Genomic DNA, 15242 nt, shown 5'->3' on the forward strand with positions numbered 1-15242 from the left:
AAATTTCCAATCTAAAACTAACACTGAAACCAAAATAGAACTCAAGCTGCTAATATTGCAGCCACCAATAATCCTGCTTTTGGCGCCTGGATGCTGGTATAAACCCTACGAAGCAGGGACTGCATCTGTCTTGTTTACTGTTGGGTCCCCAGGTCCCAGAGTAAAGTCTTAAAATATCTGTGGAATGAATGACTAAATCAGGGCCCTGATGGTTTGTTCTTTTCACCTATTATGTGATCTTGATAAATTTCTTATTATTGTCAAGTTCTCAAGCTGTCCAATATCAAACGTTTTAGCCCAACCTGGCAAAGAATGTTATGGATGTTATTCCCAAATAAGACCTATTCAACCCAGGAGTATCTTAGAACACCTCTGGCGGTATGTACAATGAGTGGAGACTCTACCTTTTGAATTAGATGTACATGCTCTAGTTAGGACATCACCCTGACAGCTGAGTTCACTTTTATGTGCATCAGTAAGTGAAGATAATTATACCGACACCTGACTTTTTCACCTCTGTCAAGTGAGGAGTAGAGGCAAGTTCATCTTTGAGGAAGGCCATTTGTAGTTTTATGATTTATTCTATTCCACTTTCTGGAACTGGTCTCAGAAATAAATGGGAGAGAAAATATATTGTACTGTGAACATACAAAATGACAGTAATATTGCATTTCTTTAAATGTTTAATAGGCTTCTCTGCTTCTTTCCTTTTCATTGTCTTAGGTAGCTTAAGCTTTCCTTTTGCATAATGAGCTCATGAAATTATATTCAAAACAAGTTCAAAAAATTACATGACACCAAACATAACACTCATTTAAATATTTATTTTAGAATTCTAGATGACATGGCTCTTTCAGATGAAAAAAAACCGTACTAATAAAAAAAATGCTTTGAAACTTAAAAAAAGTATACCCTAAGGTTTAGACTCTAAGGCTCAGTTTCCAAAGTGTGTGTGTTTTATGAACCACCTTAGCTCCACATAATTGAAAAAGTGGTCCAGGAGCATTAAAGGGACCACAGATTTTTTAAAAAGCACAAAAATAAACATATTTCAAACCTACTGATTGATCATCTTTCATTCTTTAACAAATATTCCATTACTACTTTGTGTGTGTCAGAAACTTTGGCAGGTATTTGGGATCAAAGTCCTCAACTTCCCAGGCTCCTTGTATATCTACAAAAAGTCACACTGGGTCTAGTTACCTGCAGTTCAGTCTTGGCCTCTGCCAATAGCCAGATGATGGGCAGCCTTGGACAAGTCACTCTTAATTTTGGGTCCACTTATATAAAACAGTGATGGCTAAGAGATCTGGCACTAATGCTATTTGGTTTTAAATTTATCTATCTCAAATACAATGGTAGAATATAACTAAAGGACAGTGTTTAGTTAAAAAAGAAAAGAAAAAGCAAACCATTCTAGAAGTCATATATGTTTCTATCTTGAAATTCATTTGTTAATAGACAAATATATTATAAATCTATTTATTGTTTTTCTCATTCCTTATTCCTTTAGTAAACATTTATATAATGCCCACTCTGTACCAGAAACTGTATTGGGTATTTGAGATGAAACATATGTTCTTTGCCTTTAAAAAACTCACTATTTAGTAATGGAGCTAGAGAAGGAAATATGCATAATCAACAAATACTTAGTGAGTGCCTGTTATACTTGGGCTACATCAGTGAACAAAATTGATAATAATCTGCTTTCATGAGTTTATATTCCAACATAAAGATTAAACAATAAAGAATAAACATGAAAATAATAAATAATATAGTATGAGAAAAGAAAAAATTATGGTGTCAAGAAAAAGTAGAGCAGATTGCACTGGCCAGATGGCTTCGTTGGTCAGAGAGCATGGTCCCGAAAGTGCAGAGGTTGTCAGTTCGATCCCCAGTCAGGGCACATACAGAAACAGATCGATGTTCCTCTCTCTCTCTCTATTTTTCACTAAAATAAATAAGTAAAAATTAAAAAAGAAAGAAAGGTAGAGCAGATTAAAGGGAGATGGGGCACCTATGGTGGGGGTTGAGCAGTACATTGCATTTTGAAGAAAGATCGCTAGGTGGGCCTCATTGGAAAGCTAACATTTAAGTAAAGATTTGCAAGGAGTTAGGGAATTAATTAATTAGCCATAAGAGAGTATCTGGGGAAAGGGCATTAGAAGCAGAGAATGAAAAAAGTCCCTAAGTTTGGAAATAAATGTGGCCAGAGTGAAATGAGAGAGGGAAGGAAAAGGTGATGCCAGGAGCTCAGTAAGAGACAGGGAGGGCAGACCAGCAGGGCCTGGTGGGACGTTATTTTAATGTACATGTTTAGCTAATTTAGCATCTCTGGATCCTCCCATTGTAATTCATTTTCTTGTCTAATTCTCATGTTAATTGGTGGCTGGACAATATTCCCTCTTTTGTTAGTTTAAACCTTTCACCCTTCTATTCTCTTCTGAGATGGAGAATGACTAGTAATGTCAGACAAATGAGAAAGCTTAAAGTGGGCTTCCTGGTTAGGTCTGCACTGTGAACCAAATTGTAGAATCAAAGTCAGTAATTGAGCCTGACTGGGCAGTGGCGCAGTGAATGGAGCGTCAAGCTGGGATGTGGAGGACCCAAGTTCGAGACCCCCAAGGTCGCCAGTTTGAGCACGGGCTCATCTGGTTTGAGCAAAGCTCACCAGCTTGGACCCAAGGTTGCTGGCTTGAGCAAGAGGTTACTCAGTCTGCTGAGGGCTCACCGTCAAGACACATATGAGAAAGCAATCAATGAACAACTGTCACAACAAAGAACTGATTATTGATGCTTCTCATCTCTCTTTGTTCCTGCCTATCTGTCCCTATCTGTCCCTCTCTCTGACTCTCTCTTTGTCTCTAAAAAAAAAAGTCAGTAATTGAATAAAGCAGACAAAAACAAAAAACCCTGTTTTTTAAAGATCCAAATAATGGCCTATTTCTTCATATTCATTTACCATTTAAGACTCAAGTAGTCAGAGAAATAAAGAAAAATAATTTGGTTATATAAAAGACTTTTCAAGTGCTTCCTGAAATGTAAGAGTTCCTTTTCTATTAGCTGTTGATCAGTAGATGTATTTGCATGCCCAGGAGTAAGGAATAAATAGGAATGACAAACATAATTAACAACATGATTAATAAAGATAAGTGATTACTCCAAGATAGTCTGAAAGAGGGAGGAAGGATGTTTATTTTATTCATCCTTAAGAATTAAGTGCAAAAAAGAGAAAACTACAGACCAATAGCAAATCGAATACAACAACATATTAAAAAAATAATACATCATGATCAAGTGGGATTCATCCCAGAATCTCAAGGATGGTTCAACATACGTAAAACGGTTAACGTAATACACCATATCAACAAAACAAAGAACAAAAACCACATGATCTTATCAATAGACGCAGAAAAGGCTTTCAATAAAATACAACACAATTTTATGTTTAAGACTCTCAACAAAATGGGTATATAAGGAAAATATCTCAACATGATAAAGGCCATATATGATAAACCATCAGCTAACATCATATTAAATGGCACTAAACTGAAGGCTTTCCCCCTTAAATCAGGAACAAGACAGGGTTGTCCACTCTCTGCACTCTTATTTATGTGGTACTAGAGGTTCTAGCCAGAGCAATCAGACAAGACAAAGAAATAAAAGGCATCCATTTCGGAAAAGAAGAAGTAAAAGTATTACTTTTTTTTAGATGATATGATCCTATACATCGAAAACCCCAAAGAATCCACAGAAAGACTACTAGAAACAATAAGCCAATACAGTAAGGTCGCAGGATATAAAATTAACATACAGAAGTCAATAGCCTTTCTATATGCCAACAATGAAACATTTGAGAACGAACTCAAAAGAATAATCCCCTTCACAATTGCAACAAAAAAAATAAAATACTTAGGAATAAACATAACAAAGAATGTAAAGGACTTATATAATGAAAACTATAAACCATTGTTAAGGGAAATAGAAAAAGATATAATGAGATGGAAGAATATACCTTGTTCTTGGTTAGGAAGAATAAATATAATCAAGATGGCCATATTACCCAAAGCAATATACAAATTTAATGCAATTCCCATCAAACTTCCAATGACATTTTTTAAAGAAATAGAGCAAAAAATCATCAGTTTCATATGGAACTATAAAAAACCCCAAATAGCCAAAGCAATCCTAAAGAAAAAGAATGAAGCTGGGGGCATTACAATAGCTGACTTCAAACTATATTATAGGGCCACGACAATCAAAACAGCATGGTATTAGAAGAAAAATAGACTCTCAGACCAATGGAACAGAATAGAAAGTCCAGAAATAAAACCACATATATATAGTCAAAATAATTTTTGATAAAGGGGCCAACAACACACAATGGAGAAAAGAAAGCCTCTTCAATAAATGGTGCTGGGAAAACTGGAAAGCCACATACAAAAGAATGAAACTGGACTACAGTCTATCCCCCTGTACTAAAATTAACTCAAAATGGATCAAAGATCTAAACATAAGGCCAGAAACAATTAAGTACATAGAAGAAGACATAGGTACTAAACTCATGGACCTGGGTTTTAAAGAGCATTTTATGAATTTGACTCCAATGGCAAGAGAAGTGAAGTCAAAAATTAATGAATAGGACTATATTAGACTAAGAAGTTTTTGCTCAGCAAGAGAAACTGATAACAAAATAAACAGACAGCCAACTAAATGGGAAATGATATTTTCAAACAACAGCTCAGATAAGGGTCTAATATCCAAAATATACAAAGAACTCATAAAACTCAACAACAAACAAACAAACAATCCAATAAAAAAAATGGGAAGAGGACATGAACAGACACCTCTCCCAGGAAGAAATACAAATGGCCAACAGATATATGAAAAGATGCTCATCTTCTTTAATTATTAGAGAAATGCAAATCAAAACTGCAACGAGATACCACCTCACACCTGTTATAATCTAACAAAACAGGTAATAGCAAATGTTGGAGAGGCTGTGGAGAAAAAGGAACCCTCATACACTGTTGGTGGGAAAGTAAAGTAGGACAACCATTATGGAAAAAAGTATGGTGGTTCCTCAAAAAACTGAAAATAGAACTACCTTTTGACCCAGCAATCCCTCTACTGGGTATATACCCCCCAAACTCAGAAACATTGATACACAAACACACATGCAGCCCCATGTTCATTGCAGCATTGTTCACAGTGGCCAGGACATGAAAACAACCAAAAAGCCCATCAATAGATGACTGGATAAAGAAGATGTGGCACATATACACTATGGAATACTACTCAGCCATAAGAAATGATGACATTGGATCATTTACAGCAAAATGGTGGGATCTTGATAACATTATATGAAGTGAAATAAGTAAATCAGAAAAAAACAGAAACTGCATTAGTCCATATGTAGGTGGGACATAAAAGTGAGACTAAGAGACATTGATACAAGTGTGGTGGTTACGGGGGGAGGGGGGAGAGGGAGAGGGAAAGGGGGAGGGGGAGGGGCACAAAGAAAACTAGATAGAAGGTGACAGAGGACAATCTGACTTTGGGTGATGGGTATGCAACATAATTGAATGACAAGATAACCTGGACTTGTTATCTTTGAATATATGTATCCTGATTTATTGATGTCACCCCATTAAAAAATAAAATTATTAATAAAAAAAGAATTAAGTGCAGTGTTGATACAATTTATAGAGACCTGAGAGTTCATTTATATTTAGGGTGAAGAGATTCATTTTTACTGATTCTATGATCCATTCATTTTCTGAAGATGTCAATGGGAACTATCTGTGAGTTTGATATAAATGCTATTTTGTTATTTATATATACACACACACAAATAATATTTCTATGTGGAATACACCTGTGGGAATACAGGGCACAGAAAAGGTTTAATCTTTACCATTTACAACAGTCATTCTAATGTTAAGAGATGGTATCCATCAAATGAATAGGAAGGAATTCTAACATAACTGATTTCTGTTATTTTTAGCTCCCTGTGGGTAGAATGAAAAAAAAATGTGCAAGAAAGCAGGCCAGTTATTTTTGTGCTTATTTTCAAGACTGGTTTAGGGATTAGACTTCTAAACTCGGAAACAATGGTCATGGGATCCACTCTCAGTATCACCAATGATTTTTCAGGCCATTTGACTTCTGAGTGATCATTTATAAGGGCTATGTAAGCTGCCACTTGCTCCAGTGATAGTATGATTTGAGTGTACAAACTTTCATGTCTTGAATGAAACAGACTGTGCATTTGAGAACAATGCCTTAGTGCCATGAGAGATTATTAACAATTTAGGCAAATGAAAGCATTTTATCATTAAAATATTTTTGACAGCAAAATCTTTTGTGCCCATTAATATTACTTACCATTTAGTGATCGGGAATTAAGCTAAAGCCCCCAGAACGAGTACTTTAATGTGCTGATATATCATTGTACTTTAGTAGAGAATGCAAGCCTAAAGATTTTGTGCTTCTTATAGGTTATAATGCATAAAAATGCAATGGTATATTTAGAAATATTTAGACTATATTTGGGAATAAACAGAGAGGTGGCAAAAGAACTTTAAATATACTTATATGTTCACTACTCTATCAAAATAACTTCCATCAGTCTTCAATTTGCTTATACTCAGGCTCCCAGAAAATGTTTCATTTCATAACATAATTTAAGAAAATCCACAACTCTAAATGTCGACATGTAAATATTTCTATACAGCAGAATAAACGATGTCAGGTGCCTGGAAATCTCCATGGTTGGTGTATGTTTCCCTTTCCTCCCACTAATTTGACACTAGGGAAAGAATGATTTTGTTTCTCTCACCTACTGTGAACGTTATGAGATTCTTTTGCTCAAATCACGCACAATGAAGGCTTGGAAGTTCATGTTCCTTACAGAGTTGTCAGTTCTGCTAAAGAAGATTAAATGCCCTGATCATGGGTGTCATATCTTACAGCTAACAACAAGAGAGTAAATGTAGCATAGCTCACATCCCGCAGCTACCATGATCAAACCTGCCTAGGGGGCCTTTCAATTTCATGTAGTGTATCAGCCAAAATAGTCACTCAAAAATAAGAACATCAAAGAGCCATCGCATTGCATCTTGCAACATTTGTTTAACAGCTTGAACCCTTTTTGTGGCTCTGAAACAATTTCTGGGTCGAGGCAGAGGTATTTGATTCCTATTGGATATCACCTTTTTGCACCATAGAAGATGATCAAAATTCCTTGCTTACCTGTGAAATTGATTTTCAGCAAGTAATCCTTGTACAACTTCTTCCCATCCAGGATCTTCATCGCATCACAAAGCTTGGTAGTGTTGGGACAAAGGGTGCGCTGCATTTTGTGCAAGGCATGGGCCATAGCATAAACCGCGTTCACCACAAACATGATCTTGGATTCTTGCTCATAGTTGTTGCTGTCGATGGCCAGGTGCTTGTCACAAGCACGCCGGTGGTTCCGTTTGTTCTGGAGGCTGCACTGGAACTTCTGCTCCCAAAAGTCCCGGAACCAGGGGTTGCGGTGATTGTTGTAGGGGTTGAGGCTCTGGAAGTAGCGGTCAAACTGGCGGACTGGCTGCGAGGCCAGCTCCAGGGTGATGGCACCATAAGCCACGTGCTCGCTGCCCTTGACGATGCTCTCCTGTGCGCCCCAGCCGTCGCTGGCCACCCAGGTGAAGGAGGCGTTGGCGCGGCTGGCAGCAGCGATGAGCTCACGTGAGTCATCCCCACGCATGAAGAGGACCACGACACGTGCGTTGGGCTTCTGTAGCAGCTCGCGGATCACGCTGTCATAGGACTTACGGATGTTGGAGCGACCCACCTTCTCTGCCGTGGCGATGCAGATGTTGCGCAGGCGGGCTTCTTGCTCAAAGGCCTCTATCCCTGTCTCCCCGTAGTCTCCCTCAGAGGCCACAGTGGACACGTAAGTCCAGTTAAAGAAACGCAAGATCTCAGCCATGGCCTTTGCCTGGTAGAAGTCTGGGGGGACAGTCCTGGCAAAGTAATCATAGCGCGATTTGTCGCTGAGTTTGGCGCTGGTGGACGCGTAGCTTATCTGAGGGATCTGGAAGAGCCTGAGCAGGTTTGCCACCTGGGAGAGGGAAAAAGGGGAAGTATTTCTGTTTTAGAAACCCAGAGCGCATGAAAAATGACTAATAGCAGACCTCTTACCCAGCTCCTTTTCACCTCTAGATCGCTAAACTTTTCTTGATACTTTGCCAGACGCATTTCTGGATATTGTATATTGTATATTAGGGAGCAGGTTCCATGCAGGGTAGTTTGTGATTTGGGAAAAGACAGAGAAATGAGAAGGACATCCTCTACCCAGACTTTATTCTAGACCCTGGACTAGGATTGATCCTGTTCAGGTGTCCTCAGTGTGGTTATTTGAAGTGTTTGGGGTCCTCATATAACTCAAACAATGCACTACAGGAAATTGGCCAAAGTCAATTTTTAGACAATTTGGCTGCATTTGTATAGAAAGAGCCTGATTGTTGTCGAATTCTCACTTCCCCCTCTTTTGCTAAAAATGGCAGTTTCTGAAAGAGCTTAATTTGAGAACTGTATGCCACATGAACAGTTCAAATTAGATATTTATTATCTAGGTTAAGCCAAGAAAAAAATCAGTTCCATTTGGTCCACCCCAAATTTTAGGCATAGACTTTTCTGAACTTCTAAAGAGCTTGACTATTATTTTCTTTGTTCTCTTTTTCTTCTATAAATTTTTTTCTACTTGGACTATGGGAAAGAAAAAAATAAAAATTCTATTCTTGTAATATATTAGATTATAAAACAAATAAGAAAGAATCAAGGACCTTGTTAAGAAAGAACCATCTATTTCAAAATGTTTAAAATGTAACTAAATGAAGAATTTACATTTCTTATAATTTACCAATCAACAATCTTTCACTGTATTTATTTGTTACAGAATAAAAAAAGAAAAGCAAGACTTACTTATCAGGAGATTTTATACATAGAGTATTTTCATAAATATATTAAAAATATCTACACATATTATATGTCTATTTAATAATAAGTTTATTTTTGTTTTCTGGCTACCCCACATACTCTTAACACATCTATCTGTATACTCACTTTAGTTAAGTTACATAATGTACTAAGTAGACTTTAATCAGAAACATTAAATATTATGATGTACTCCATAAGTACTTTGAAATTTTTCTTCTGGAAATTGTAGTTTCAGGTTTATATTTGACATACAGGAAGCATAGCTTGAAATAGGCAGCTGTTAATAAAGAGCACAAGTAATATAAAACAACTGACATCTGAGTCCTGATTAATCATCATTTCAACTGGCAAAAGAAACCAAAAGCCATGTTCAGACACAGCCACAAGCATGTTCTTAGAGATCTGGCCTGCTATAAAACCAATTCTTTCAATATAGTACAAAGCTATCAAAAATGTTTTCAATTTCTTTTCAAATCCTGGTACCTCTTACTTAACTACAAATAGAACAGCTAGAAGATCTGGTACTTAGCATGCAATATAATACAAATTTGAGACCCCATCTTTCTTGCATTTAGTAAAGACTTTAAAAATATTTTAAGAGTTGGGTAAAATTTGGGGAATAGAAGTGAGTGAGGGTGGTGGGTGAAGGTATACCATTTATTTCTTCTTTCCTCAGGACCAGGAGATCTTGGCCTCTAATAATTCATTTGGACACAGGGACATTGCTCACTTACTCAGCCTGATTGAGATGGCAACTGAGCCAGTACTATGCATACTTCTATAGTAAGTACTGGCTTCCTTTGAATTTATGGACCACTGTGGCAGACTGGTGATGAGTCTGTGCACAGACTTGACTTGATTAAGGGTTTCTGGGTTGCACTAGAGAGTCCATTCCTTCTTAATGCTATAGTTTCTAGTCTTCAAGTTATTTTCATGAGGACCTGAACCCTTCAAGGAGGCAGAGAATGAAAGGACCTGAAAAATGCCTAGAGACATTGCCTGACAACTAGAAAGCACAGTGGGGGAATCTGTTCTTCCAAGGGATACAAGTAATGAGAAGTTGCCTAAGAAAAAAGCTCTTGTCTTTTGACGGGAGGGACACAGTGGCTTCAGGTCTACTTCTCCATAAGAACACTTTACAAACAAGGCAGGCTGTACAAGAAAATGAACTAGGCAAACAATAATGGCTATGTAGCAAAGATTGTCTATACTGGGACAGGGCACAATGAGCTGTAGCATTTTGGGGAAGGTAGTAGGTTAGAATAAAACTGCCTTTATTGCCATCATTTGAAAAAGTTTCTCTCTCTCTCTTTTCCATGTGTGTGTGTGTTTAATGAGGAGACTACAACCTATTCTAGGAAAAGGAGGCATGTTTACAGGGCTGAAACATAAGAATGGGACACTAATAAGAAAGTCAGCAAAATCTCAATTGTATCACCTATATTGAGTCATAGAGCAAAGTGTTGAACTGCTTTTATCATGATAAACTGTTCCTTTTAAAATTAGTTTCCTTGGATTATAAGAGTAAAAATCTTAATAAATAAAAAATTTAATTCATTTATTTGTTGTAAAACCAGTTTCTAATATATTAGAAACGTATATATGTTCTCCTTTGATATTCACAACAGTCTTTTATGACAGATTAACAAGAGAGGGCAAAATCAAGATTTAGAAGCAGGTCTTTTTACGTTAGGTGCCATGACTATTCTCTTCTAGCTTCCTGTACACCCTCTCCTAGGTCACTCTGAATCTGAAATCAGAAGCACAGAAAGGCACCCAGGTAGGAAGAACAGGGTAGGGGAACTAGAGCAATGTGGTGGACACAATTGCCTAAGTGCTGTTAGCTGGAACTTTTAACATAAAACTTAAAGCTAGAGTTGGGGGATATTCAGGTAGTTGTTGGCTGGATGTTTTCTGTTTCATTTGTCTGAAAACTGGGCATCTGAAACATTCCTGACTTGCTTTACTGGCCATATGGTTTCTCTGAGAAAGCATGAAGAAAAAAGGGGAACTCCTACACTGGACAGCATTTTAAAAATAAGAACCATTTTAAGATGGGGAAGTAATGTGAAATTTTGGAAGAACGTTACCCAATTAGATTATTAGTAGGAGTGGAGGGAAAAAAACATGGTCTAGTTATATATACTTTAGAAAAAATATTTTAAATGTAGAGATACAATACTTATGGATAGAACATCTAAAAAGGTATATAGTTTAAAAGAGATGAGACTTAAAAAATAATTTAGACAACACAGACTAGTCTGAACAAGACAAGACCCCACTGGGCTGCAAGGTTCCACTAGGGAATTTGAGAGTTAAAAAGACTCTCAAGGGATGGGTGTTGCCTGTGCATTAGGTTCTTTGGCATCCCCATGAACAACCTAAAAATTGGTATGAACCTGTGAGGATTAGGAAGACTGAAGCACATAATGTGAACATGGACTAAAGTGGGTTTTCTTGTTATTGTTTTGTACATAAATTATGTTTCAGGGGAAGATGTGGTAAAGGAAGAGAGAACCACTGGCTGGATAAGTTCCAGGTGAGTTCAAGAAAGACACTGCCAAGTCCCTCTTGTGTCCTCATTCTCCTCAATGAGGACATTTTCTAACCTGGAAATGGTAATACAATGATATGAAAAAGTTTTCTCACATCAAAGTAGGAGACAAGAGCAAAAAAAAAAAAAACCCCAAAAAACACCTAATAGTCATAGTGGTTGAGTTTGTCTCCAATTCTGAGTTTTGGAAGAAATCACAGATTAAATTATGAAATCACTATTAATAATAGGACTCTCATAGGGGCAAAGGGAGGAGTGAGGGCAAATCCAGGAACTATAAGTCAATATTAAATATAAATTAATAAGCATAGTATATTTTAATAACTGTCTAGAATAAAGTTTTCTTATAAAGAACATGCAAACACTTAGAAACAACCAAGGTGATTATCAAGAATTGGCATAGATTCACTAAGAGTCAGTTCCACTAGAATTTTTCTACATTAATTGAGCCATTTGGGGAAGAGCTGTAGCCATGGAGAGCCATGACTTCAACAAGGTGTTGATGACTACTTGAAATCTAGTGGAAAAGGAAAAGTGATAGAAATTAATGACCAAATTAAATATACTAAAAGAGAACAGCTTAGAAGAACATCTGCATGAGGTGGTCAAGTAATATTAAATTTATATCAATGACTTTGGAACTATAGATAAGCCACAAGAACTTTACATTTAGAGCTAGGAGGAGCCATGAAGATAAGATAAACATTAGAGGTGAAGAAATGGACACTTATGGGGTGAAGAGACTTTCCAAAAATTTATACTACCAGTAAGTGGAAAAATACAACTTAAAGCCCATTCTCTTGATTGTTTCCAAAGAATTTGTCTCCTCTCTGGCAATATGGTTATATTACTTGGATTTGTCTGGGTTGAACTTAAAATTACACAAGAAAGGATAAAACAAAAGTAGTAGAACATGATGATGCAGATGAAAAGTTAAATTTTGCTGACACCCAAAGTCAAAGGGGGGTTATTAAGTGATTTTCTCTCTTTAGATTCAAATTTAGATTCAACTATTGTAGATACATTATCTCCTTTCATCCCATTACAATCTAGTAAAATACATACTACAGTTATCCCATTTTAGACTGAGGGATTGAGGCACAGAGCCCTAGGGATCTTGTTGAAGAGTCTTTAAGTGGTAAAGACAGGATTTGATCCCAGATATGTTGATGCTATGCTCAACTTCCCATGTTAATTCAATTCATTCTGCAACCCAAGCTTCTAATCTCTGCCATATATGATTCCTTTCACTACTATGTAGTGTTACATTTCAAGTGATAACATTTTTTGTCTCTCTCTTTTTTTTTTTAATTTCTGAAGGCATACAGTCCTTGATTTGAGGACAATAAGCAATCATTCCTTGTTATTAAAATATACATATGTATTTCCATTTCCATTTGTCAGTCTATACTTTGGGTGGCTTCATCAACATTTGTTTACTGACTGACCAGCTACAAAGATCACGAGAGTTGTCAGGGGAAATGTCAACTGGATACTTGAAAGCTTTAAACCATGCATATTATGATCAAGTCTGGCTTCATGATTTATGCGAGCAACACAATGACCTTATGGCAGAACCTGTTACTTCCTAGGGCCTGAGGGACTGTATGCAGGCTTAGCAGAAGCCCTTTCCATGTGTAGCCTGTACTAGAGTTTTACATTCAGTGTTTAAACACCTTGGGATTTCCATGTTCTGGATGGTTGGAATTTATCCAGGACTAGATATTCCAATGTTTTCATTGTAACCCATCAAGTCACAAATGTATGAACTTTTTGGCCCTAGGAGAAATGCTTAGTATGCTGGTCTTGGCTAGGTAACGTAGGTTTTCCAGCAGATACTATGATCTACAATTAGTAGTTTTTCTCTTTTTCCAAGTTTTGTAGTTGTAAGTTGGAGTTATTTAGGATGGTTTTCACCTGTAATAGTTGTCTAATACACCAATGTTACATGTTGTTGTGTCTGTCACCATTTTCCTGTTCTTTTCTCCTCCGAATAAACCCAAGTCTGTGTAGTTTCTTCAGTTTACCATGTTTTCACATATATGTGCTTTGCACATGCTGATCCTTTTGCTTCAAATGACCTTTACCTCCTGTCTGCTCAGCTAATCCATTCAAGGTCCGTTTGCTGAGAAACCTTTTCTGACACCTCACCAGGCTGAGCTGTGTGCCCATTCTCTGAGACACTTTCACTCCTTCATTTATTTCTCTCATGCCACTAGTCAAATAATATGGTAATTTCGAGACTACTTACTGATTTTTCTACTGACAGGGAAACTCTTCAGGACAGGGAATGTGTATCTTTTCTTAACTTCCTGAAAATGCTTTATAATAATGCAGAACAATTCTACATAGTGAACGCCTTCAGAATTTAAACCCTTTAAATAGGTAATTCTTCAGCAGTAATATTCACAAATGCTATTACAAATGGTGGGGAGGGAGTGGGAAGGGCAGATTACAGCCTCCATAGGGATCAGAGTTTTAATGGTATTACTTACAAATTATATTACTCCTTGTTTCTTTAATGTCTTGCAAAGTATAAAGGTGCCACATAGCGTTTGTTAAATGAATGAGTTGATACATGAGTTGGTAGTTTCTTGCTCAACCACACAGTCTTTCTAATTACAAGGATAGGTTTCTGTGGGGGCAAAAATAGCTTATCACCAGCAAGCAGTGTAAAGCTACTCTCAAACTCTACTGATAAACAATTTTTCTGTGCAATGTGTATCTGTCATTAATTATAGTCAATTTCCACCCCAAGTAAGAGGGCACACGAGACAAGTAATTGGCTTAGAACTTTAGGAATCTGACACAAAAAAAGGTTTTCAAACTGTTAAAACCAATTTCTCTAAATTATCACTGTATAACTATCTAGGAATATACAAAAGCAAGTCAATATTATACTAACTGGATATGGCCATTGAACCAATTCCCTTTAGATTAGAAAACTGCCCTTTTGTTCTAAGGAAAACAAACTAAGGGTCTTATTCATGAAGCCTCAATCCCCAAACCACATAAACCTTAAATTAGAGTCTAAGACAGGTTTCACCAAATGAACCAATACTAAGATTAGCTGGTCAGGTCAGGCTTTTCTGGAGACAAATGCATTATGTGTAAGAGCAGCCAAACACTCACAGCTAATATCAGTTGTACACTTTGTATTCTTTCTTGGCAATGCCCAAAACTTTATCTTTCCCCTAATCAATAACTGATTGTGGAGTGGTTCTGCTGTAGGCATCAAAACCATCCTTCTTCACAGTTGAGAATTTTGGGTGAAAGACCAATTTATTTGAGAGTTTTACTCCTCCTGACATTGTTTAGAAAGTCATGGGGACTCTAGAATTCCAGGAGCCATGCCTTACTTCAGTGATGCTCTCTGATCATGGGAGCAAAAGAGTATGAACTATGGGAAAGCTCAGGTAGTCTAATGCTCTTCGATGTTGTGAAAAAAGAGAAAATGTCAGAGTCACTTCTGCGCTTCATAGTCAGTCCAGTGGTCACTCTTCTCATTCAGGACATCATAATGTTTCCATTTCAAACATGAGCTTTGTGCTTCCTGTGATGACACAATGTCATTTTTTTTTTTCAACAGAAGACAAAAAGGAGTATGCAAGTTTGGAGTCTTGTAGAAATAAACTTCCCACTAAAAGTGATTGTCCATCATGAGGATAGTTTTCCAAACTTTCTTTGTTATAGACTTCTG

General features: G+C 37.0%; 1 protein-coding gene across 3 annotated transcripts in view; it reads right to left on the reverse strand.

Moving 5' to 3' along the window:
* Nucleotides 1–15242, reverse strand: part of GRM3 (glutamate metabotropic receptor 3) — a 281732-nt gene that overhangs the window by 95448 nt on the left and 171042 nt on the right. For all 3 annotated transcript variants that reach the window (XM_066240048.1, XM_066240046.1, XM_066240047.1), the window contains one exon: nucleotides 7255–8110. In XM_066240048.1, the coding sequence (XP_066096145.1) occupies nucleotides 7255–8110 (856 nt within the window). The remainder of the gene's footprint in view (nucleotides 1–7254; nucleotides 8111–15242) is intronic.

The sequence above is a fragment of the Saccopteryx bilineata genome, chromosome 7 (genome assembly GCF_036850765.1).
Source record: "Saccopteryx bilineata isolate mSacBil1 chromosome 7, mSacBil1_pri_phased_curated, whole genome shotgun sequence".
Classification (NCBI taxonomy): Eukaryota; Metazoa; Chordata; class Mammalia; order Chiroptera; family Emballonuridae; genus Saccopteryx; species Saccopteryx bilineata.